At 28.9% G+C, this 25,706-nt stretch overlaps 2 protein-coding genes and 1 long non-coding RNA gene across 17 annotated transcripts; 2 read left to right on the forward strand and 1 right to left on the reverse strand.

The window, feature by feature from the left end:
- Positions 1-1,858: 1,858 nt before the first annotated feature.
- Positions 1,859-8,669, forward strand: LOC145194030 (uncharacterized). Of its 13 annotated transcripts, none has more exons than XM_090068377.1 (10): positions 2,537-2,605; positions 4,219-4,452; positions 5,457-5,959; positions 6,193-6,438; positions 6,602-6,738; positions 6,934-7,151; positions 7,379-7,542; positions 7,744-7,807; positions 7,921-8,066; positions 8,218-8,669. In XM_090068377.1, exons 3-10 carry the CDS (start codon positions 5,479-5,481, stop codon positions 8,490-8,492), a joined length of 1,731 nt encoding a protein of 576 aa, XP_089924503.1. In that variant the 5' UTR covers positions 2,537-2,605; positions 4,219-4,452; positions 5,457-5,478; the 3' UTR covers positions 8,493-8,669. The 13 variants fall into 13 exon arrangements, 11 of the variants coding, with proteins under 11 accessions (XP_089924507.1, XP_079927734.2, XP_089924505.1 ...); XM_090068378.1 differs by having other exon boundaries at positions 2,544-2,605; positions 5,460-5,959; XM_090068383.1 differs by having other exon boundaries at positions 2,550-2,605; positions 4,644-5,982.
- A 4,332-nt stretch (positions 8,670-13,001) lies between these two features.
- On the forward strand, positions 13,002-22,588 carry LOC145193672 (putative ammonium transporter 3). 3 transcript variants are annotated; one of them, XM_090069861.1, is made up of 7 exons: positions 13,002-13,119; positions 13,937-14,043; positions 17,682-17,927; positions 20,261-20,599; positions 21,155-21,394; positions 21,860-22,092; positions 22,262-22,588. In XM_090069861.1, exons 2-7 carry the CDS (start codon positions 13,959-13,961, stop codon positions 22,541-22,543), a joined length of 1,425 nt encoding a protein of 474 aa, XP_089925987.1. In that variant the 5' UTR covers positions 13,002-13,119; positions 13,937-13,958; the 3' UTR covers positions 22,544-22,588. The 3 variants fall into 3 exon arrangements, with proteins under 3 accessions (XP_089925987.1, XP_089925989.1, XP_089925988.1); XM_090069863.1 differs by lacking the exons at positions 21,860-22,092; positions 22,262-22,588 and having other exon boundaries at positions 20,261-20,589; positions 21,155-21,328; XM_090069862.1 differs by lacking the exons at positions 13,002-13,119; positions 13,937-14,043; positions 17,682-17,927 and having other exon boundaries at positions 20,474-20,589.
- Positions 17,402-19,321, reverse strand: LOC149880696 (uncharacterized). Its single transcript, XR_016446049.1, has 2 exons — positions 19,236-19,321; positions 17,402-18,640 (listed from the first exon to the last, which is right to left on the reverse strand). It is a non-coding gene; the product is annotated as an uncharacterized LOC149880696 (long non-coding RNA).
- Positions 22,589-25,706: the final 3,118 nt, after the last annotated feature.

A 25,706-nucleotide genomic window follows, 5' to 3' on the forward strand; every position in this document is an offset into this window, starting at 1 on the left:
GTAGGAAAGGGCTGAGGAATCAAAGTAGAATTGCATGCATGGGTTTTTTATTTGCCTTCTATTTTATATTGTTGAGACATTCAACAATCATCTCTGTGTTTACATTACTTTTCATTTTCAATTACTAACGAATTATTTCGTAAACGTACCGAAATAAAAATCTGATACCACTAAAAAAAGATGGGGACAAACCCTTCCCCTTATTTACCTCCTCAGCGGACTGTCAACAAATTACAATAGATTAATGAAAAAAGTATTTTATTAAATAAAATCATCACATTTTCCTTAACTAATTATTCTAGCTCCACCATTATGTTCAATATCGCAAAAAAGAAGTTTTAAAGTCAAAAAATATCATTCAAGAAAAATTAAAACGTTGTCTAAAGTGAAGGGATTGTTGGAAATTTCCTCATTTTATTAAAAAAAGATTTATCTAAATATGCAAAACTCTGCATAAATATACAGAACTCTGTATAAATAAGCCGAACTCTGTAAATATGCAGAATGCTGTATACAAATTGTGAGTAAACATTTTATGATTAGAATAAATTTTATCGAACAGTATCTAAAAAAAAAAGACAAAAAAAAAAAAAAAAACAAAAAAAAAACAAAACAAAAAAAAACAAAACAAAAAAAACAACTTCTTTGTGCAGTTTGAATATTTTTTAAAGACTACGTTTTGTGCGAAGAAAAATCATTGTGTTGGTGAATAAGAAAAAACATTGTGTTGGTGAATAAGCCAATGTTTTTTTGTTTTTTGTTTTCCTTCTTGTAAATGTAAGGAAAAAAAAAAAAACATCAAATTTTCATTAAATATAATAGAGGCCAAGGTTTGATGACGACAGTGTAAATACGATAAAATTCGATAACCATCAGAGAACACCAGAGAATTGTCAGAAACTTAACATTGCAAAACCTTAAAAGAATTTTTAATAACTTGGTTAAATAAGCTCAAATATTTACGTGAAAATAAAATAGTAACTTGATCAGGTTTATATAAGGTTATGATAAGATGTTTGGTTCTATCAGCTGGTAGAACCAAACATCTTATTGGGCAAAGAGTGTAAAAGTTGAATGAAAAAAATAGAAATAAAAACAATAGCTAATTGCCTTATAAGAATATAAACCAGTTGCTTTAGAAAGTTATGATAGAACAGTTTAACGCACGCAATTGAAAACGCTCCCCAAACTTATTGAGGTTTAATCTATTTTGCGATAGTGATGAAATAACCAAGAAATGCAAAAGCAACTGACCACTATTTTGCCCGGATAAAACTAAAATCAGTTTACCACTACTTGACTCAAATAAAACGCAAAGTTTTAGATTTAATAGCCCTTCTTAATCAAAACAAAAAAATAATGCAAAATAATTTTTCTAAAACGCTCACAACGTTTTTGGCTATCCACTAATTACTTATAATAAGAGAATGTTCCAGTAAAATCACTCGTTATTTACAAAGAATGTTGCATAAACCTCTAAAATAACACAATTGTTCACTACAAATCAAAAAATTATGTAAAAACTATGGGAAAAATAGTTTCTTTGTTTGAGAACTTCTTAAAATTACAACTTTCCACCAAAACTCCCAAGCTGATTATAATTTAAGATTTTTTAAAATTAGCCTGGACTAAATTTTACTGAAGTAAAACCTAGCCTGAGAACTTTTTTCTATTATTATAAGCTAACCAAGTTTAAAACAAGCACAAAAAGATTTTTTTGTTTCGTTTGTTGTATTTGGTTGGCTTAAAACCGGGAATAAACGTATATCTTTAATGCAATATAAAGGCTTCTTTCAAAATATTAGGAAGAAAACACAGCGAGTGCATTAAAGACTTAACATACCCTTATAGCTTATACTTACGTATTAGAATTGAAGGTATGTGCTTTAATTAAAAAACAAGTTTAATGTCCTTTTACATGTTTTCTCAGCTCGTTCCACTTTCTGTCCTATTTTGGTTAGAAATTTTTTAACACGTTTTGCAAATCGACATGGTCTTTAAAAACTCTTACTTCAATTTACCTATTTCTTGCTTTGCAATCAGAAGCCAAGTGGGATTCTTTAAACATTTGTATATTTTATAAAGAATTTCTCATTTTTTGAAATTTCACTTTTTTCTCAATATTGTCTTTTAGCCAGAAAGTACTTTAATTTTTCTAAAACTGGTCTACAAGAATGTCTAAATGAAAATTAATGATATTCTCTTTCTACAACCTAAAATCGCTATAAAAGAACATTAATTTTGTCTAATAAAAAATTATCTCTTAAAATATTTTTTTGCTATTTCTATAATTGTTTCTATAGTATAAATCATTGGGCCCAAAATGAACGGAATGCGCTAGTATAAAGTGAAAGCCATTTATTAACTCAAAAACACTCTGTGAAGACAAGCCTTAAATTAAAAACATTCACGTACTAATCGCATGACATTTATTAGTGCATTATTTTTGCACGTGACAATAACTTTAACCAATCATAAACCGTATGAATGGAAGGTGGTCTTTTTCTTCATTTTTTTTTTATATAAGTTTCATCACATAAAGTTCATTAAGTCCCAAAGAAAAGGTTAAAAACTTAGAAACTTTGTGGAGATTTCGTGAAAAACGGTATGCTTTTGTTTGATAAAATTGTAAAGTATGTTTCGATGGATTAGGCTTCTAAAATATTTTTCCCGATTTAACCAACATGTGTATAAGTACTTAAAATGAATGAATTATAAAAATCAATATTCTAACATTTCAGAAAGTAACGAACAATTGTTGTTACACATCTTCCAATAAAAAAAGCTAGAGGCGTTTCAGTGACCAAACTTCTTCGTAATGTAAAACCATTTTTAAATATGCATAAACTGTTTTACTAGGTTAATATCAAAAGTTTTATTAAGAACAAACTCAAACACGTCTTTGATTCAATGATAAAAGACTCAAACACCCCTGTAACAGAATGATGAAAGACTCAAACACTCCTCTAATTTATTTGATTAAAATGTTATCTTACTTTAAACACTTAACCTTTTTGTATTGGGTATAATAATTTATAGTTTTTTTTATTTGTGGGTTTTTAACAGTTATTAACTAAAATATAAAGATACATACTAGTTTAAATTTATGGAAGAAACTAATCAAAGGTTTGTGGCTCCATGGGCATCAGGTGAAAATTTGCGCAAAGTTGAATCTGAAGTGCTTATTCCAAATTTAATGAAGAAAAAAGCAAAAGTGCTTTGTCAAGATTATATGAAGGGTGAATCATCTTATGTACTACATTTAAAAAATATGTAGCATTTTAAATTCCCCTGTAATTATAATTAAAATAAAGATAATGAAAATTACAATTTTTATAATTATGGTAGTTCCAATAGTATGAATCTTAATAAATATTTTTTTTGGATCATAAACTTCGGGCATCAATATTTTGACAAATTCAAAATTCTTAATGCGTGGTTTTTACATTTAAATTAATTTTGAGATCTAAGGAATTTATTTTAGCTTTTGATGCTTGCTCAAAAGGGAGAGTGTTTTCTTTAATTTGGTCTTGCAAAGGTGAACTTGAGGCTCTAAGGAAATGCATTACTAATGAGTATGACCTAATAGAACTTCTCTATTTACATTTTTTATACTGTCTTTCTAAATGTTCTCTTTCCTATTCATATTTTAATCACTAAGGTTTTTGAATTGTCCTAAATGTGTCTAAATAATTTAGATTAGAAAAACCTGAGCTGTATTCTGAAGCAAAATTGGAATATTTAAAAGAACGCGACCAATTTCAACAAGAATATGTAGAGACAGGACATTTAAAAAAACAAAAGAAGAAAGAAGCATTGTTTTAATTAGTTTTTTTTGTAAAGAAATTGAAATTGATAAATAGAAAAGAAAGAAAAAAAAGTAAAAAACAAAGTGAAGAAAAGGTGTAAAATGCTTATTTATCTTTGCTGTAGCTGCTCAATTTAAAGTTTGTCTGTCAGTAATTCATCATTTCTTAGAATTAATACAAAAGTTGTGTAAAATTATATATGTTCTTCAAATAGAAATGTTCTTCAAAATAACTTTAAGGAAATTTATTTAGAAAGATTTTTCTAATAGCAAATCTTTGTCATTTAAATGGCTTTTTTAAAGTTGCTCAAGTATTAGCAGCTTGAAAATTTGCAGTTAAGTAAATGTTTTTTTTAAAAAAATTGCTTTTTTTAAATTATTGTCTATATAAAAATCCAATGCACTTTTAGAATTAGTATGATATAAAAGTAGCTGTTGTAATCAAAGTGGTTAGCTATTCACAATGTTTCTACTGCAACTACTGATGCTTGCTTTTTATTTTCCCATATATCTTCTTACACAAAATGGGTTAAGTTTTTTAGAATATAATAGCATCCAAAGACTTTCAGAATGTTCCAGAGACTTTTATTCAAACCATTACAAAGATGCAAATCATAGTATTTCATTAGTTTGAATTTATTAAGGTGAGCAAACTTAATAATTAAAAATGAAAGTCAATAATTACAAATCCTACTTAGATCAAAAATATCTTTTAGACTTTTAAATATTCATTGAATTTTTAATTTTGTATAATTAAACTAGGTCTAATACATTTTAATTGATAAATAAAGTTAGGGTGCATCAAACCCCTCTGAAAAAGGTTCTATCTCCATAGAGATCCCTTGTCATCCACATATGCAGCACAACTCATCAAAAGTCCTAAAGAGTTTGCATCTCGTGTCCATGAAAAGTGACTGCTAGGCAACATTTGGTCCCCAGGAGAAAGTTCTTGATAGTAAAACTAAAGTTTTGAAAGCAAGAAATGAGACAAAAGAAAATGAACAAGTATTATCTTTTTTTGTAGAATAAATAAAAGCTGCAAGGCTAGAAATGGATTTGGAATAAGGTTGGGTATACCACAATTATTATTATCAGATATAACATTGATATTAAAACTAATTTTGCTAGAATAGACTTATGATTTACATTTCCATGATAACCACTGAATCCCACAATTCTGGTTGATGATACTACTAACTGGTTGCTTTCTGTTGCATATTAGTGTATCAGGCATATTATCAAATTTGAACAATATGCAATCATATTGCTGTAATATTTATCTTATACTTGTCTTTCTATATTATCACAAGAAGATAGTTTTATCAATTATCTTGTAAATTAAATAACTGATTGAACCCCCTGGATCAATTCAACTGAATTTCTTTCAATAGTTTAATAGACTAATATGAAAAAATGATGCTACAGATATGAGCTTTTTTCAAAATTGTGAAATTGTGGAGGTTTGATGCATTCTATTTAAGTATAAAATATTATGAAACTAATAAGTCTCTCGCTTATGCAATGGTAATAAGATGGGCTTCCTTTTTTTTCTTTTTTACCTTTGTTTTTTTTTTTGCTGTTATAAAAATTGAATGTTATTCTTATATAACAAATGTTCAAAAATTTCAAAATATTTTTTTTTTTCCAGCAGAAAAATCCTTTAACAGAAGATGTCATTATTATCAAGAGCGTTATTTTATACTCAAAAGAATCACAAACATTGTAGACTTATACGAAAATCAGTGACTTATTCACAAAGAGTATCATCTGCTAATCGAGTAAGAATCTACAGTCTGATTGCTGCTGGCTCATGTGTAACAATAGGCTATGCAGTATGTGTTGTGTTTGCAGCTGAAGAAGAGCCTCAGAAAAAGAAGCTAGTTATTCTTGGTTCAGGCTGGGGTGCTATGAGTTTGTTAAAATCCCTTCAGCCTGGCTTGTATGACATTTCTGTTGTCTCACCAACTAATTATTTTCTTTTCACTCCACTTTTAACTGGAGTTACAGTTGGAAATGTGCAGTCTAGTAGTATTACTGAACCAATTAGAAAGATTATCACAAAAAGATTTAAGAATTCTGGAAAGTTTTATGAAGCAGAATGCACTATGATAGATGTAGAAAATAAAAAAGTGCTATGCCGCGATAACTCAGGTTAATAAGAAATATTTTTCTAGGTAAATGTTAACATCTCAACATACATAACTATTTATGTTGTTTTCTTAATTTTTTTAATTATTATTTCAACTAATTAGCAAGGATCTTGAAATCTTTTATTATGTTTTGTATTGTGCAATTTTATGTTTTTCAGAATTATCTTCCTAATACATTGTTTTTCATGACAAGTAACTTTAGTCAGCCATTGCAGGAACCTATTTTTTTTTTAGCAATCGTAGAAAATCGTGATTTTTTTTTGGACTTTGATTATCTTGTGGTTGCAGTTGGTGCAGAGACTGCAACATTTAATATTAAAGGTGTAAAAGAAAATACACATTTTTTAAAAACAATTAATGATGCGCATGTTATACATGAACATATAATTGACTTGTTTGAAACTGCAGCAATACCTGGTCAATCAGATGAAGAAGTGCAGCGGCTTTTACATTTTGTTGTGGTTGGAGGTGGACCAACAGGTTTTTATATATGTCATGTGTTGAAAAAATTCTTTTTCCTCTTTACTAAAACCAAATTTTGATTGTGGTATAAAAACTATTATAAACAGAATGTAGTTGTTAAGGAGATGACAAAGGAGTTTAATGCTGAGAAGTTAAATTCCAAACTCATGTTTTTTTTAAGGTATTGAGTTTTCTGCACAGCTTTATGATTTTGTAAAAGAGGACCTCCAAAAGTATTACCCAAAACACCTCATTGAAAAAGCACAAATAACACTTATTGATGGACTAAAGAGGGTTCTAAACACATATTCAGAAGAGGTAAGCGGTTTTAGGAAATGAAAAATCTTATTTTAAGATTTACATTTTAGTAAGACATGCTAGACTAGCAATCATTAAATAATTCTATTGATTTATAAGTTGATATTTAATTTTTTCATGTTTATTCTACTGATTCACATTTAAGGCATTTTATTATCAAGTTTCTTTATATTAGATTTTAATATTTTTCTCCAGATAAGCAATTATACAGAAGATCATTTCCGTAAACAAGGTATTAATGTGGTGACAAGTACCTTTGTAACAGGAATTGAAAAGACTCAAATCAATTTACAACTTGCACAAACTAAAAAAGAGAGTGTGATGCCCTATGGGCTTTGTGTATGGTGTGGTGGCATAGCACCAAGAGATATCACAAAAAAAATCATGGCACAGATTCCAGGCCAAACCAATCGGTAAAGTAACAACTGTTGTTTCTGTTTTTTAAAGTTTATAATGAGATTTCTCTTCTATATTTCTCTTCAACTTTTCCCATCTATTTTTCTCTTCAATTTTTCTCCTAATTTTCTCTTATATTTTTTCTTATATTTTTGTTTTTACATATTTGGAACAGTTTTCTAATATAACTTTACAATTACAATAATTGTTATTTTTTATATATTTTTAAATGATTTGATTACAGAATGGGTTTGTTAACTGATGACCATCTGAGAGTTAAAAACACTTCTAACATATTTGCTTTGGGGGATTGTGCAACAATACAATACACCAAAATGTCAGACCATGTTGAAGCGCTGTATAATGATGCTGGTATTTCAACTGATATGACTTTAGAACAATTTGAAGGTTTCAAAACTGTTTTTTTTTTTTTTTTTTTTTTTTTAATAAACTGCTGACTCAAGATAACAGCCAGAGTTATGCACAATATATCTAAACTAACTGAATGAGATTTGTATCCTTAAAGATTTAAAAACAACAAAAAAGAGAGATAAGTAAGAGTTCTAGACTTGTAGAGTTGTAGTGTTGGTATTATTTTAAATTTCTCAGGGCTTATTGAAAAAGGAATGATGAAGTATCCACATCTTTGCCATCACTTTAAAGAGATCAAAAAGTAAATGATTATGTTTCTTAGAAAACCCATCTCTTGTTAATGTTTTGAATCCTTGTGTTTGTTAAGAATTATCATCGTAGTTTTACCTTTAATTGTTTTATATTTGATTGTAGACTCTATGACTCCAGCGCTGTGGAATTGGAGAACGAAGGGAGCGTATCTTTAAAAGATTTTCGTAAACTTGCTAAGATAGTTGACTCAAAAAAAACTTCACTTCCGCCCACAGCTCAAGTGGCAAATCAAGAAGGAGAGTACTTAGGTAAGTTGTTTAGTGATGCAGTTGATGAAATAAACTTTTACACTTTGCAGTTCTAGTTATTAAAATATCACTAATAAAATTTGAATAACCACCTGGATATTGATTGCAATTAAATCAAAGCAATAAAATGAATTTCTTATTGTTATCTCAGGAAAACTCTTCAGCAACTCCAAAGTGATCGAAGACGAAGAAGCGTTGGTTTCTGCTGATCCTTTTCTCTATAACCACATCGGTTCTTTTGCATACATAGGAGAAAACAGAGCTGTTTTAGAGTTACCCATGATAGGGGATTTTAAAGGTTATTCTGCTTTTTGGATGTGGAGGGGGGTCTATGCAAGTAAATGCATAAGTCTACGCATGCGTTGTTTTGTAATATTTGATTGGATGAAATCTTTTCTGTTCGGACGAGATATTTCTCGTACTTAAAGTAAAAAGTTTCTTTGTAATTTGAAGTTCAAAATTTTTTCGCACTTTTTCTCAGTTCTATATTTTTAATTTTATTCAGTTAAAGAATAATATTCGTTCCAGGACACGTGATAAATTTTATATGTACGGTAAATTGTAAAATATGCATATTGAAGGATATTAAAAATATGTTACGTATATCGGAATGTTTTATTTTCGGGACAAAAGAGTTTTTTTAGTACTCATTTTTTGTGAACAGGTGAAAAAGCAATGTCAAGTTTTAGCCCATTAAAAACATTTTTGAAACATCCCCCTTGCACACTAAAGTTTTAAAAGGTGCGTTTACAGACCCAAAAATGTCACTTTTTGAGTACTCGAACTTAAAAATAACTTAAAAAAAAAAAATTTTGAGTTCTCGAACTTAGAAATAGTTATGTAAAAGTTTTTTTCTGAACTCATATGAATCGCAGTATTTATATTATTTGTGGGAGCAATCAAAAGTTTTGTATTTTAATTATTTTTTATGTCTGAAAATGTCATTTTTAAAAAAAAGTTTTTAAATCTTCAATAAAATTTTTGAAGATTAATTATGCTGTAAATAGATAGTTTTCTAGTTTTAAAAGATATTGAGCCATTAATGAATAAAGAAATATTAACTGGTTTGCCATACACTACAAAATATACAAGCTTCCTGATGTCACAGTCTAAAGACTCGACATTTAAAGGCATTCGCTCAAAAATGAAAGGAGATTTTTTAATAGACTTTTTTTTTGTTTCTGATGGTTTAGTTTAGTCTTCGTGTTTTTCTTTGAAATTAGTTTTCTGTACTTATTCAAAATTTTATGAATTCCTCTAAGAGTTTTCTGATGTTTTTCAGAGTTTGACTAATGTTGAGACTCCAGGTTTGTTGTTGACAGGATAAATTTTTTTTAACACAATTACAATTTATATTATAAATTCGTTCATGATTCCTGTTTCACTTAACGTCATGCTCACCTTCGTTTTGGGAAGTTCGGCAGAGCCTTGCTTCCATTAGGTTTTCAGTTCATCATAATTTTCTGTTAACTCTGGCATAAAGTTCTGTTCGATATAAAATATAAAAAGAATTGTAATCGATACTGGGAAATCTTGCTTTTTTAGCATTCAGTTCTTCATTCATAAAATGTTATAATTGAAAAATTTATAAAATTACAAGTAAAACGTTATTTTTTCTTCGTTTCTTCTCAATTTTAATATCGCTCAAGTAAAAATAATGTTTTTCTAATTAACATAGAAATCAATTATACATTGCATAGTTTTAACTTTTTATTAATGCAGATGGCTAAAGGGGGCTCTGTCATACTTAAAGTTTACATCCTCTGAATGAGCTGAAAGTTTTTTTGCATCCAGTAATCTCAGTCAGTTTCTTATCACCTTTAATCATGTAGATTAACAAACACATTTTCTGCACCAACTCTTACTAAAAACCATCTGCATTTCTGCAGATGGTTTTTAGTAAGAGTTGGCATTTTTTTTGTGATTGACAAACTTTTGATCAAAGTTGAAATATTTTATCTTCAATTGAGCTCTTTTTTATCTTTTCTATAAAAAAAAGTTCGTTTTTTTGTTATTTTTTCAAAAAGTAACAACACCACGCAGCTCCACTCCAAAACCGAGTTTAAAAGTTCAATTACGCTTTTAAAACACAACATTTTATATTTGATGATATTTTTTCTAGGAATGAGTATTTCAGTTGAAATCCCAGTTTCAACCCTCAAAAGGGTTTTTATAGAACGTTTGATTATTATTAGGGTATTAATTCCTTTAGCAATATTTTTTCCAATTTTGTAAGCAAAAAGCTTCCAAATTTATTATTTTTTCTCACGATTTCTTACTTTCTCAACTAGACACTCATTTCCGTCGAGATATTATCCATCAAAGTATATGTGACCAGGTTTTCGGGGGAAGTTTTAGCTTTAGTTTCCTTAACAAAAATCCTTAACTTTTCTGAAGAAAGAGTTGTGTGTGGTAGATTGACAAGGAGTTTGAGTATTAATTCTTTCATTTGATAATGGTTTATAAACGACTTGGAATTTTTGACTGAATAAACTCTAACTGGTAACCATTTTGCATTAATACACTTTGATATTTTCTAGGGATATACATATTTTGATTTTTTATTGGTTGAGAATCTGTCTTAATCCAAACCACTTTTAGAACAGAAATCAGCTCAATAACCAATCAATGCCAATCAGGTTTTATCAAATATAAATCATTAAGACTTTTATAATTATACCAACAAAAACAATCATCGAACATTTCTAAAAATTGTCAAACTTTTCAGTTTTCACTTGCTTTAAAAAATGAAGAAAATTTGATTGTTCACAGTCCTTTTACTTCATTAACTATTTTTTTAACTAGCTGTTTATTTTTCCCCATTACAAGTATCATAAATAAAGATGTTTTATCACCTGACCCACTTACTTTTCTGAACAATAACAACTAGGTAGAAAGTAAATGAAACTAGGAAAAAAAAAATTAAAAAGTGACCCGAAAGTTAAAAGAAGTGACCCGAATGACCAACAAAAGCATAAAATAATTTTTGTTCCACTTGTAAAAAGATAATTAACAATGTAAAAGTTTCCTTTGAACAATTTTTTTTCAACAAAATTAAAAACAATGATTAATTTTGTATAATAATATATACCAGAAATGGTAAATGACATATTTTATGTCTGGGAGGGAACATTTTTAAAATTAGAGCAAAAAGAATAGTATTTTCTTCATCAACGAGTAGGTAACTTACCAATGTTATCTGAAGATCAGATAACATTGGTAAGTTACCTACTCGTTGATATTCTTTTTTAAGTAAGCTATTAATAACCTGTTTAACAAGTTTTTTTTAAATTTAAGTTTGTTAGTAATATGTAAACTAAATGCATAAATAGAACATGTATATTTATATTTGATAGGAAATGCACAATTCATACATCTGCGTGGCATAATCGAATCTAATAAGTAATTGGAGAGCAATCAAGTTCGACCCCCTGCGCCGCTAATCACGTTTTCTATACATAAAAGTTTTTTGAGTTTGATTTTTAGTTCTCTATTTTGCGCACCTCAGCCTTTTATAGGTGTTGGTACTTTAGGTAATATTTTTACTATTCCTAATATTAAGATTCATGCTATTCCGCCTCTAAGGCATTCACTGCTCATAGTCTTGACAGAGCAAAACAAACTTGCAAATAACATAAGCAATAAGTAACCAGTTCTACTAGTTTTTTTAGCTTAAATTTATTTCAAAATAAAAAACATTTTCACGCACTTTGATTTTATTTGATAATTTTTATTTTATATGGCTGTTACTTGAACAGAAAGCTCAATAACAGAGCTAAAGTATCGCCACTTTAACGCGATTATTTGAGTTGACCAGGGCATTGGACGTGATACAATAAATCTCGCAATGAACTTAGCAAAGTTTTATTAATATTACATTACATAACTACGGTATAAAGACTTTAATAAAAAAAAAAAATCAACTTTTCTCTCGAGTGAATTAAAGGGCTCAGAACAAAACTTTGTTAAAACTAATGTCTTAATAATAAATAGAAGGTTTTTATAACTTCTGGATATAATTTTTGAATTCAGCATTTAATTGCCAATAAACTTATGAAGTTTTCATAACCTTAAAAAAATATTTTCGTAATATTTTTAGCATTTGCTTAAGGCGTTGCAGGAGGTAACCAGAGGGTGGGTTAATTCTAATAAAAACGGATTTCTCTTCAGATAGAAAAATACACCCTGTTTTAAACGATTTATTTTTCTACTCTTAATCTACATTTGCTAAGCGTATTAAAACCAAAGTATTTTAGTTCATTCAAACATAATTAAAACATTCAAAAAAACACATTTCTTCGATGTTTTTAACAATCATAAAACTTTTTTGTCAAGTATGATAGAGAGTTCTAGAGAGTTCTAGAGAGTTCTTCACCTGCCAGTTCTGCGAGGAAGTCGACATTTGAAATCCAACTATTGATTTGTTTTTGATTTGGCTCCAAAAAACATCTACTTTATTTTTTACAATTAGATTTTTTTTCGATTGTCGCAAGAAAATAAACCAAGAATCCGAAAATTTGATAAACCTTTGACAGGTGCAGGTCGCTCATAACAACTGTAGGTCGCTCATAACAACTGCAGGTTGCTCTCAACAAGTTTAGGTTGCTTTTAACAAGAAATTTTCGAGATTTAAAGTGTTGCATAAACACTTTAAATCTTCGAGATTTTTAATGAAGATGGTGAAGTCATTTTCGAAAATCTTGACGACGATTTAGATGTAAACAATACGTTTTTTTTGAATGTTTTTTAAAAGTGCGAAATTATTTTTAAAACCAAGGAAAACCTAAAAACATTTCGCATACTCTCAACAAGTTTAAAATTTTTTTTTCTAAAAATTTGATAAAAGTTTATATAGCTTAATAGTTATTCAAAGCACATTCATCTTTATGCAACAATATCGGTCAATTTTTCATTACGTAACCAATACGCAATAACTTTAATAGAGCCTTTATTCATCATAACTTTAAACAATATATTTAAAAAATATGTAAAATTTACAAAAAGTTTTTTCGTAACGGAGAGTCAAGTCATGAATGTACCAAGCTGAATTGTGGTTAGTTTAACTTTATTATGGTCATTTTTTGTGTTTTTGCTTTTTTTTCAATGACACTTTTTTAAATTACACTTGTCAATGTTGTGGCGATAACGATTGTTTGCGGATAAGATTTCTTTATCTCCCTTAACATCAAAATAATATGTTAAGAGAGATAAAACAGCTGATAGAAAATTGTTTTCTTTTTGTATTTTTAATTCCAGTTCGTTTAACATGACGTTATAATGACGCATTTCTTTCTTTGGACATTTCTTTAAAAAATGCATAAGCAATTAAGTTTCAAATAGTTGATTTTCTCCACAATGCCGGTTCTCTGAAAAAAACTATGCAATTTTAATTTCTAAGCTAATGATTGGTATCGATTTTAAAAGAAATAATAGTTTTACTGACATTAATTGATTTGTCTCAAAGTGACTGCAGACTAACGTTTAAAAAGAAAAAGAATTTTTCTCCTCATTATTTGAGAAATAGCGTAAATGTGTCGAATGTATTTTATTTTAAATCCTGTGCAAATGAAATCAATTGGTTTACGCATTAACTTTCCGTTCAAAGTATTTGCTGTAATAGCGGTTTACAGCAGGGCTTCAGTTACAAAGTGCAGGTTTGAGTCTTGGTTCCAACACAAATTAAGCGTTAATGCTTTATTTGTGTTGGAAGCAAGACTCACACCTGCACAGTTAATATCTAAAACTAATTCCTGAAAGGAATTAGTTTTAGATATTAAAATTAATAATTTTATTGTTTTTATAAAATTAATAAAATTTTGCTATTTTTAATATTTAAGCTATTTAATTAATTATTTAGTTAAATAATTTAGATAAAAGTGAAATTTAACTGAAATGGAAGCCGTAGATGCAGTGTGGATTATTTTGAGCGCATTCATCATCTTCACAATGCAAACTGGATTTGCTTTATTAGAGTCAGGTAAAATAAAATTTACATAATCTATTGAGATGCAATTGAGGACGATATTTTTTGAACAATCTAAAGTTTTTAACACATAACGCGTTTTAATGAAATTGCAAGTTTGCTGTGCGAGCTTTACAAATTGAACTTGAAAAGAAAACAATAAAAAATTATATTCACATTCGCTTTATCCGCTTTTGGCTTTTCGTTGCGACTTTTTACTGTATTATGGGAGAAAAAATTGGAGAAACGGACCTTTAGTGACATTAGTTTAATCTCTGACATGATCGCTGATATGAAAATGGTTGGTGACATGCTGATGTTAGTTTTAATTCTACAAGAGCAGTTAATGCTGATGTCAAAACACCCACTTAAACGTTGCTTGAAGTTAGCTTACGCTACCATCCAGCGCTGAAACCGAATAGATACCTACACCGCATGGGTTTCCTGGAAGATTGGTGGAGATGCCTTACAATCCAAATAAAAAGTAACAAAACAAGAGTATATGTATAACAATATATAATGATCCAATGAAGTCATTGCATTTGCATTGAGTCATTGCAGTTATATTGTAATTTATGGAAAAAAAAAAAAAAAAAAAATTTAAGAAGAAAAAGAAAAAAGCATAAATAACAAAACCAAAATCAGCTGTTAAACTAAAAGAGGTCAAAAACGTAAGGAAAAGTTCAGAATAGATAAGTTAAACCCAAAAAAGCAGTTAAATCCTGAGGCTTTTGGGGATTTAAACAAATTTGTTAATAAAATAAATGCATCAACTAAAATAATTCTCTAGTCCCCATTCAAAATTGAATGTGGATTGTGCTGCTCTTGTTTACACTATGTTTATTCGTACTAACTATACTATGTTTATTCTACTAACAATCAATTTAACCTACATAATCTCTGCCTGCATGCTTTTTTAATAAGTTTTTTAAAAAAGTCTTTTAAGATGCGAGCTGATTACCATGTAGCTGATGATAAAAAACAAAAAAAAACTTATTTTAAAAACCAGCTGACTTATACACTCTCAAAGGGTGCTTAAGCTGCTCCTGTTTCATTTCTCGGACACACTTACTAAACTTGGTATCTTAAACCAAGCTTGCACTTTCAGACAAGAAATATATATACCAAAAAGCCACACAGCCAATGTATGCAACAGTAACAAATATCCTCTGGAATAACAGATAATTAGCACAGATATTCTAAAGAGCTTCAACTTCAATTAAAATGTCTTGTTTTCAAGATGCAACAGCATAAAAAAGCAATGTATGATAAAACTCACCAGAATTTAAGAACAGTCTTTAAGAACTTGAAGCAGATGTCAATGACCAAAAGGTAAACAAAGGACCCATTTGTTAAATGTAGAATTTATATACAAAAAAATTTAACAACAATTCACCAAAAAGTAATAAAAAATCTTAAAGTTAAACCTGTATGCTCTCAAATTTTTTAATGACATCACTTCGCAAACAGGGCGATTCATAACCAAGGTTTTTTGTGTTTTTTTCAAAAAATGATTTTTTTTTCTTCTGAAAGTTAGGTTTTTTGCCTGATATTGAGGTTTTTAAGAGACAATAGAAAATCAAAACTATTCTAGTTAATCTGAATGCTTTGAGTTGGTTACCATATTGATTAACTTTGATACACACAAAGCACTTTCATGGCAGGGATACACTGATAACAACTTTATTCATTTCTCATTCATATGTTCATACAATTTTTTAAGATAAATTAAAACCTGTAATATAAAAAATATATTTAAAATGTTGGAAATGTAATGTAATTGACTTTGTGAACAAAGTTTTTTCTAAAATTAATTGTATTGTTTTTAATTAAATGTTTGTATTCCTAAAGGCTAACTTACCGGTTTTGGAAAAAATTCCGGAGTAGAAAATAGTAGAAAAACATTTTAATTAAATATTCGATTTGCTTGTCGGAAGCCGTTGTTACAACACGCAAACAAAAGAAAACGTCTTCAGTTGGCAATAACCTAACACCATCTATCGTGGATACTACAGCAATGAAACGGAAAGTTTTCAACTGATGAGTCGAAGTTTGACTTATTAGGTACTAAAAGGCTTTAATATATTTGAAAAAAGATCGGCAAACTCTAAATTCCAAATGTAAAAGACGCTGCGAGGTAATGTTAGTTTGGAATCTTTTTCATTTGCTGCATCTATAAGCAAATTTTTAAATCTAAAATTGTTTAACAATAAATATTTAAGAAAGTAAGTTAGTAGCAAAATGAGAAGCTCTTATATAAAATAAAACAATTTTTTTTTTAAATGAAGTCAAAAAAGCTAAAACCTTTGCTGCATTAGATGAAAATAGGTTTTAGGTTGTGAACTTGAAGTTTGGCACTAAGAATGCAGAGAAAATCATCATCAAGTGAGAGGACAATTTCCTGGAACCCTAGATAAAGAAAATTAACGGAGCATGGGACAAGCAGGTCAATCCACCAGAGACAAGGCAAAAGCAAAAACCATGGGTCCACCCTTTCCAGAAGCTATAGTTGGAGGCAGTGGCATAGATGGATAGGAAGAAGAAGGAGCAACAATAACAGCAGCACCAGTAGCAGCACCAACAGCGAAAGCAATGATAACTGTTTTGGCAAAAATAACGTCCACAATGTTATTAGAGATGTTGTTCAAGGGTTTATTTTCCAAAAAGACAACTTCTCTAAATATACGTCTAAATTAGGTCTAAATTATTCAAAGACCAAACAGACTCAAAAAGCCCTCAAAACCATAATATTGTCTTGACAGTCACCTGATCTCAATCCTATTAAGATTTTGTAGGATAAGCTAGACAGGAAAGTTTGCACGGGATCTCCAACAAATTTGAAAAGTATCCGGAAGTGTTTGAAAGATAGTATGAATAACATATACATATATATATATATATATATATATATATATATATATATATATATATATATATATATATATATATATATATATATATATATACATATATATACATTTATATATATGTATATATATGTTATTCATGCTAAAGGAAGTCACGTTGATGAAAGCATCTGCAATAATAAGCATAAATAAAAGTATTAATGTTGCTTTTTTAACAAAAAAAAATTAGAACTAACTAGCTTAAATGTTATGCAAACCATTGTTAATGAAACTTATTGTTTCTCATATTTTATCTTTTTATTGTACTGTTCTTTATAGTTTATCTTTTATTAACATTAAAACCTTTGACCTAAATGTTTTTGAATAAAAATTTTAGTTAGTAAGATTTCTAAACTTAATCTGGAAGCGGCACTTCATATGATTCAATTTCGGTGAAACATTTTGCGTAGAACTTTTTTTACAAACTTAAATGAGGGGGGGGGGGGGGGGCCGTTGATTGAAAAAAATTTCTTTTAGCCTAACATATATTTATATATACGAGATAAAAGCACTGAACCATTTTGTTCTTGTTACATTTTTCTCTATCTTTCCCTAAATATTACATATAATAAAAATTTTACAAATGTTTTATCTAATCTTCTTTTACCAACCTTTTGATAATGCTTTATTCTAAAAGCCAGAAATCTGAAAGAAAGTATTTCATATTTACATTAGTGCTGGCTGCAATAGAGAGAAAAAATGTTACGTTTACCTCTTGAATTTTGCTTAGTTTGCTTTCGATTCTAGGATTAGTTTCAATGAAAAGCAAGACAAACATCATGGTGAAAAGTGTGTTGGACGTTTGTTTCGGTGGTATAGCATATTGGTTTATCGGGTATGGAATAAGCTTCGGTCTTGATAAAACTGAGAGCAATCCGTTTTCTGGAGACGGACATTTCCTGACTGATGTCGACGTGAAAACCGAAGGCCAAGTTTACACGAAGTTTTTCTTTCAGTTATCATTCGCATCGGCATCCACGACAATTATTTCAGGTAAGAAAAAGTATAAATCTTTATTGCACCAAAATAAATTATTTAATGTTTTGAAACATTAGAAATGTAAATATTCATGAAAATTAATTAATAGTGCTTTTGAAAAACATTTTTTACGAGGGAACACGTCGCAGATCTATATTTAATAGCAATTACTTTTAGACTATTTTATTTTACGCATGATTGATTTTTATCGTCTTTAATTATAAAATTTTCCAAAAAATCTTCAATAACATCATCACTATTTAGCTCAATGATATATTATATATAATAGATGTCTAACTTGCGGGTTTTTTATTGGACGAAAAGTGAAGCCGCTTTTTTTGTTTACAAATTGAATCCGCCATTTGTAATAAGGGCAAAAGCCGACGTGCGAAATAAAAGTTAAAAATGAGTGTTTTGGCCCGAATTAGAAATGACTTCCACGGCTTCACTTTTCGGATCGAAGTTAGACATCTAGTGCATATAATATATCATTGATTTAGCTTTGTAAATCCGAAAAACAAAGTTAAAGTCAGATCAAAAACGTGTAATGAACAAGGTTTGAATAAGTGTTTTTACAAAAAACTCTTGAGTCTTGTCATTTAATTACGAGTACTTTAAATATCTAGAAATAAGATAAAATTATTACAGCTTAAATAAAATTTGTCTTACGTTCCAATTATGGACGTGAAGGGTCCTCATCTGCACGATGGATATCCATCATATCATATCTTGAGAAAAAATAAAAAATGAGTTTTTATAATCTCTCACTGAAATTTGAACCTGGAAGGTACTAAATTACGAAAAATACTTTACAACAGCACTTTGAAATATCTTTTTAAAGGAAAGTTTATTTTCTTTGTAAAAATTTTTTGAAAATGCTGTTGTAAAATATATTTGTAAAATTGTGACGCATGTTAAATTAAATATATCAAATTAAAATTGTCAAGAATATTAAATTGAATAAAATAATGACGTTACAAAATGAAAATAAAATTATGACGTTAAAAATTCTAATGCAAAGTTTTTCATTAAAAAATTGTGTTTTTAAAATTATGTTTTTAAAATTATGCTTTTAATTCTGCAAATCAAAATTGGCAAATTTTCCTGTTATAAAGCACAAATTATATTTGAACACAAAGATAATTTGTGCTTTAAACTCAAAGTTTTTTAAAACACAAAATCAAATATCTCAAAAGTATCTTAAAGAATAATCTTTTTTTTTTTCGCCTTTTACAATGCCTCGGTATCAATTATATTTTTCCTTCAATGATTTTTGAAAGGTATACCTGTCTAGAATGCTTTATCATTTATAGGTTTACATACCTAGAATGCTACTTCGTTATTTATCAGCAAACGTTTTGCCATATGTTATATACTTTTATAATACAAACTATAGAAATAAATTTAAGAAACTATCGTATTATTGTAACGTCAATGATCTTACGATCATTTCTTTTAACAATTAGTAGAAAAAAATTTTTTTGTCCTAAAAACAAAGAACAACAATATACCACATAATCCCTTTTTCTAAAAACATTTTCCAAGAAACTGGTAACTCATTTTGTCATTCTACTCAGTGTCCAATGAAATTTATGGTCCCATCCATGACTTTCCTGAGCATTTAATATTTTTAGTAAATTACGTAAGCTCAATTTCTTCCTACTAGATTAAGTTTCATTTTACAAGAAAATGAATGGAAAATTCGTTAATAGTTACTGCACCTATATTTATAATCTATTAGAATTAACTAAACAATGTAGTTGACCAGTTAATGTACAGTTTTGAAGCATTTTTATTCTTCGAAGCGTTTAGAAGCATTTTTATTCTTTTATTCATTTTAAACTAAAAATTTTTTGTTTAGTAAATATTTTGAATTTTTTTTTATCAAAAAGAACTCTTTTTTTTTTTAATCTTGGTGGGATTTCACTTTTTTAAATTAATGATCTACCACTCGTCTCTCATGTTAAGAAGCTTAAAAAATGACACACATTTTCTAATCTTATTCCTATTGGATTACACTGAATATTCTAAAGTTGTCTTAAGAAAACGATTTCTGAGCTAATCTCTATTGATTTTGCTATGTCTACTTGTGTTTGCAAAGTACTGTTTCCATTTTGATAAATTGAATAACTTACTTTTCCTGAAACGAAGTTGCGTGATTAAAAAAGATTTTTAAAATTTTTAGGGAGATCACATCCGCTGATATTTTTGAAATTCGTTTGTTCGAACATGCAGGGCATAAAACCAGATTGAAATTTGAATATTTTTTCTACTTTTACATAGATGAATGGTCCATCTTAAATTCTGTTACACAATAGAAATAAAATGGATTTTTTAAACATTACCAGGTGCTGTTGCTGAGCGGATTCATCTCTTTGCCTATATCATTATTGTAGTAGTGAACACAGGCATTATATACGTGTTTCCTGCACATTGGATATGGGATAGAAACGGATGGTTATACAAAAAAGGAGTACACGATTTTGCAGGATCAGGTGTTGTTCATATGGCTGGAGGTGCTGCAGCGCTTATAACAGCTTATATTTTAGGTCCCAGATATGGAAAGTTTAACGAACCTAAAAGATGTTACAAGATGTCCAGTGGAGTAAATGTTATTTTGGGAACGTTTTTTCTTTGGTGGGGTTGGATTGGATTTAACTGTGGATCAACTTTTATTGTAAGTAATGGTAAGTTCTAAATTTATCTTTCTTAAAACATAAATCTATTTTCACTAGTCCAAATTGATACTTAACTAACCAAAGTTAAAAAGAGATTTAGTTTTTGATGCAGTGCTCATCCTTGTTAACTTTGTCATCCAAATAATACCACAAGTTTTCAATTGGATTGATATCCAAACTTTGAGCAGACCAACCCAGCAGCAATTTTTTTACTTGTCTAAAGAGATACTTAAATAACCACAGATCAACACTTGTCATTAATTACTTGCCTATTTTCAATTACAGGTTCGCCATTTTGTTCGCCATTTTTAAAATTATTAATTTAGGTTTTACCTAAATTATCAAATTTAAAAATGGCAGACAATTTAAACTTTGAACTTTTTATGATTTTTAAAAATTTTTCTTTTTCTTACTTTTAACTCAAAAATAATTCAATTTTTTAATCTCATTAACCTCTCATTCTTAATCTTTTAACTTCTGATTTAGCAATAAAAATTGAGATGTCAGGAAATTAAGATAAAAAATATTATTGCAATTCAGCAATTGAAAAGTGACATTTTTTAGGTTCGTGGAAAGTTGCCAGCAAGGTTGCTGTGGTAACAATGAATGGCGCAATGGCTGGTGGAGTGTCTGGTGTTCTTTTTTCAATATCTTTAAAAAAAAAACGAAAGTATATGATTGACCTCTCAGAGCTTGTTTCCGGACTATTAGCTGGTGTAGTCTCCATTACAGCTTGCAGTGATGTCATTAGACCGTGGGAGGGCTTATTTATTGGCTTTTGCGGTGGTTTTATTGCAAATGGAGGTAAACTCTACTTACATAAATGTTTTTATATTAAAAAAATTTTTTTTTTTATTAATTAATTTTAGAATCTTAATAAAACATTTTTTTAAAAGAAAAGAGAACCACAACCATATATTTCATGTAACCTATTATTTCAATGTAATCCATTTTATATTTTAATATTTGGTAAATATTTAACATTCATTTTTATAAATTTCATGGTTTCAAAATTGTTATTTTCATATTCTAGATTAAATGTATAATAATCATTAAATATAATATTTAATGATTATTATACATTTAATAAAATTTGGAGCAATATTTTATATTTTATGCATTTACATAGTATCTGATAAATTTTTAATGCACTAACATACCAATTAAGTTATTATATTTAGTATTAGACATTTAATGAAACTAATTTACGTTATTATAAACTTATTGGATTAATAAAGCATCTGTTACATATTTAATGCACTAACATAGCAATTAAGTTGCTGGAAACAATGAAAATTGATGATCCGGTTGGTGCGTTTGGCGTTCATTATGCAGCAGGATTATGGGCCATGGTTGCTACAGGATTTTTTGCTGATATGGGACCTGGTGAAGAATCAATTAAGGGCGGAGTATTCAGAAAAGGGAACGGAGAACTTCTGGCATACAATGTTGTCGCTATAATTGTTATTTCGGTATGGTCAGGAGGAATAAATGGTATAGTGGTAAGCATACTAAATCTGAAATACATTCTGACAAACCTTTTCTTACTAAATCATTAAAAATCCTAGAGAACATTAAAAAAATAATTTCTTTATTTTAGGACTAGTTCTTTCATTTAAAAATTTTATTTTACTACTTTTCTAGTGGAAAAAATATCTTTCTTTATTGTAGTTTTGGATATTAAAGAAAACAATTGGAGTGAGGATGTCGATCGACGAAGAAATTATAGGTGTCGATAAAATTGAACTAAGCGCCTCAAGTGATTACATAGTAAGATATGAAATTGATGAAAATAAAGAGGGTACATCAAGTCACACTAATAACTTTTCAAGTACAATCAACCCTTTTAAAAAAACAGTAAGAAATGCAGTAGACATTACATCGAGAAAAAAAGATGCAAATACAGAAATGGGAAGAATTAATATTTCTCAATTAAATGAGACCTACTTGTAAAATTAAAAAAAACCACAATTATTTTGAATGCACAATCAAATTTTACCAATTTATCTTTAAATGCTTCTTTTTCAACTAAACTCGTTGTAAACTCTCTTTCCAACACTGTTTAGTATTACTTTATATGTTTGGCCCAATCCAACTTTTACAATAAAAAATCTTTTTGTCAACTATGCCTTCATTTTTATTTTAGAAAATCAATGAAAAAGCCCATTTTTCCCATTGTATTGATGTTCTTGTTTAATTTTCCCTTTTTCTTCTTCTTTTTTTCTTCTTCTTCTTCTTCTTCTTCTTCTATTATAGATAATAATAATAAAAAAAAAATGAAGAAGCTGAAAACCAGCAAATTTAGTTCTACAAATGATGGTATAAGCTTCATTAAAAATCACAAACAACAAGCCGCTTTTGTAGGCCGCTTTTCTTACAAGTGGAATGTTTGCAAACTTTCAGCAAGCACGTTCTTTGTTCAAAACGGTTGCTAAATCAGAAATCACGAGATGGTACAAATTCCTCCTGCAAAAAATGCAAGTCTTATGGAATCCACCATCAATGATCTTTTCAAAACTACAAACTGGTAAATCAGTAAACTATTAACCAAAAGGGGAAACATATCACCAAAATCTTCCAACCAATCACAAGCCAGTTACTAAATCTTGCAACCACTCACAAGCTAGTTACTAAATTAACTATGTTCCTCAAATGGTGCAACAGAACTCTTTTTTATTATTTTTAAAAAGGAAGGGTTCTTTACAAAATCACATGCTACGATCAAAATTTATCTTGTATTTCAAGTTAAATTCATAAATTTAACTTCATCAACTACCTAACTTTTTGAACTACCAAACCTTCAACAAGGTCAGATTGCCATCAATCTTATAAAAACACATGCGTTATTACAACATAAAGACCTACAGCATGCGACAAAATTATTCATACCCTATTATAAAGAACTTCATAGCAAAACAAAAACTAAATTCATAGTAAAAATTTCAATAGAAACTAAATAAAAATTTATAATAAAATAAAATTAATAAAATAAACTATAAATTTGTAAAGTTGTTTCTGAAAAAAATGAAAATTATTTAAAAATTTAGGCATTTGGAAGCGTCGAAAGAATTCATACCTCTCAAATTTTTATTATGTATATTCAAGTTTTTTGTTTTATAGTTAATTAAAGTTTAGTGTGAAGTCCTTGGGGATCTATTACTGCTTGCAAGCGACGAGGAATACTATCAATTACTTATTGTAAATAGTTTTGAGGAATATTATGCCAAGCTGACTCCAAAGTTAAAAAGAGATTTTGTTTATTGATAAAATGCTTATCCCTGTTAACTTTTTCATCCAAATAATACCACAAATTTTCAATTGGATTGATATCCAGACTTTGAACAGACCAATGCAGCAGCTCTGTTTCATCTTCTTCGAAATATACTTTAGCAATCTAACTGGTATATTTTAGATCATTGTCTTGTTGGAAGGTATATTGACCCGGTAATCCTAATTAATTGACGGAGAGCATAAGGTTTTATCGTGAAATATTTACATATGCAGCTCCTGGTAATTTTTCTTCAATTTAAACCTAAGTTTTAACTGAAACAGCCCCAAACAAGTACATTACCACTCCCATGTTTGATAATTGCTTTTATAGTTTTTTTGTCTAAGGGTTTTCCCTTAAAAAACTCTATTGCTAAGTATTTTGAACTGTTTTTGCTTTAACAATTTCATTTTCTTTCACAAGAAGATTAAAAACAATAGCTGCATTAATAACTTATTGCAAGCTGATACCAAAGTTTTTTACAGTATCGGACAAAACATGGTGGACAAACTCAAATTTAGAACAAAAGTTGATCAAAAACTAAAAAAAACTAGTAAAACAATTGAACATATTATTTTTTATGTAGTTTATTATGTTGTTAACAAAACTTAAAGCTTTTGAATCATACTAAAAATCACTAAAAAAGTTTTAAAACACATTTTCCCTAACAAACTACATTTTTCTTTGGACAAAACAAGGTGGACATTCAAAAAATTGACTGAAAATTCAAAAAAATTCAAAAATTAACTTATTATTTTTCAAAAAACTTCAAAAGTTAACTTAATATTTGGTAGGACCTCCTTTACTTTTAATTACTTCTTTCATTCTTCGGGGCATAGACGCAATTAATGAGTCAACAATTCTCATATCAATCTCTCGCCAGGCCTTCTCGATTTGTTCAAATAATTCCTCACTGGTCTTCACATTTGCACGCTCAACCTTATTGTCAATTATTTCCCACAAATTTTCTATGGGATTCAAGTCAGGGCTTTGTGCAGGCCACTCCATTATGGTGATATTCTTGTCCTTGAACCATTGTTTTACAATTTTTGACGTATGTTTGGGATCATTATCCTGTTGAAAAATCCATTTTAGGGGCATCTCCCTTTCAGCATGTGGTAACATAACATCTTCCATTATAAATTTGTAAACAAAGCGGTCCATAATTCCATTAATTTTGTGAATAGGACCAGTTCCTAGTGCTGAGAAACAACCCCAAACTATAGCAGACGTTCCATGCTTAACACTCTTCTTGGTATATTTAGTATTGAATCTGGTGTTCTTTGGTCTCCAGACTCGCTTCTTGCCGTCGCTTCCAAAAAGGTTATATTTTGATTCATCACTAAAAAGTATGTTTTTCCACTGGTCTACAGTCCAATTTTGGTGTGCTTTGGCAAACGCAAGTCTTAGCTTTCTATTTTTAAAGGAAGTTAGCGGTTTCTTGGCAGGCATTCGAGAAAACAGTTTTGCTTCGTTTGCTCTTCGTCGCACAGTGCGATTAGAGATTTGTAGTTCAAGTTTTTCGGTTAATTTTGTGGATGACAAAAATGGATCTTTTTTAAGCTCTTTAACAATTATTCGATCTAGTCTTTGTGATGTTTTTCTTAGAAGTCCGCCCCGATGGTTTGTTTTATAGCAGTCACGAGATCCAAATGATTTGACAGTTTTGCTTACAGTCGATTTAGCTATATTATATTTTCTACAAATTTCAGCTTGACGTTTTCCGCTTTTAAAATCTTTAATAATATTTTCACGTAAAACACTTCCTAATTTGTCGTAAGCCATTTTAAGTTGCAATTTACCCCATATATCACGAGTTAAATCTCTTTTTAGTTTAATTGAAAAAAT

Source organism: Hydra viridissima, unplaced genomic scaffold (assembly GCF_058129835.1).
Source record: "Hydra viridissima isolate aposymbiotic clone 2 unplaced genomic scaffold, HvirCarnegie_v1 scaffold_12, whole genome shotgun sequence".
NCBI lineage: Eukaryota > Metazoa > Cnidaria > Hydrozoa > Anthoathecata > Hydridae > Hydra > Hydra viridissima.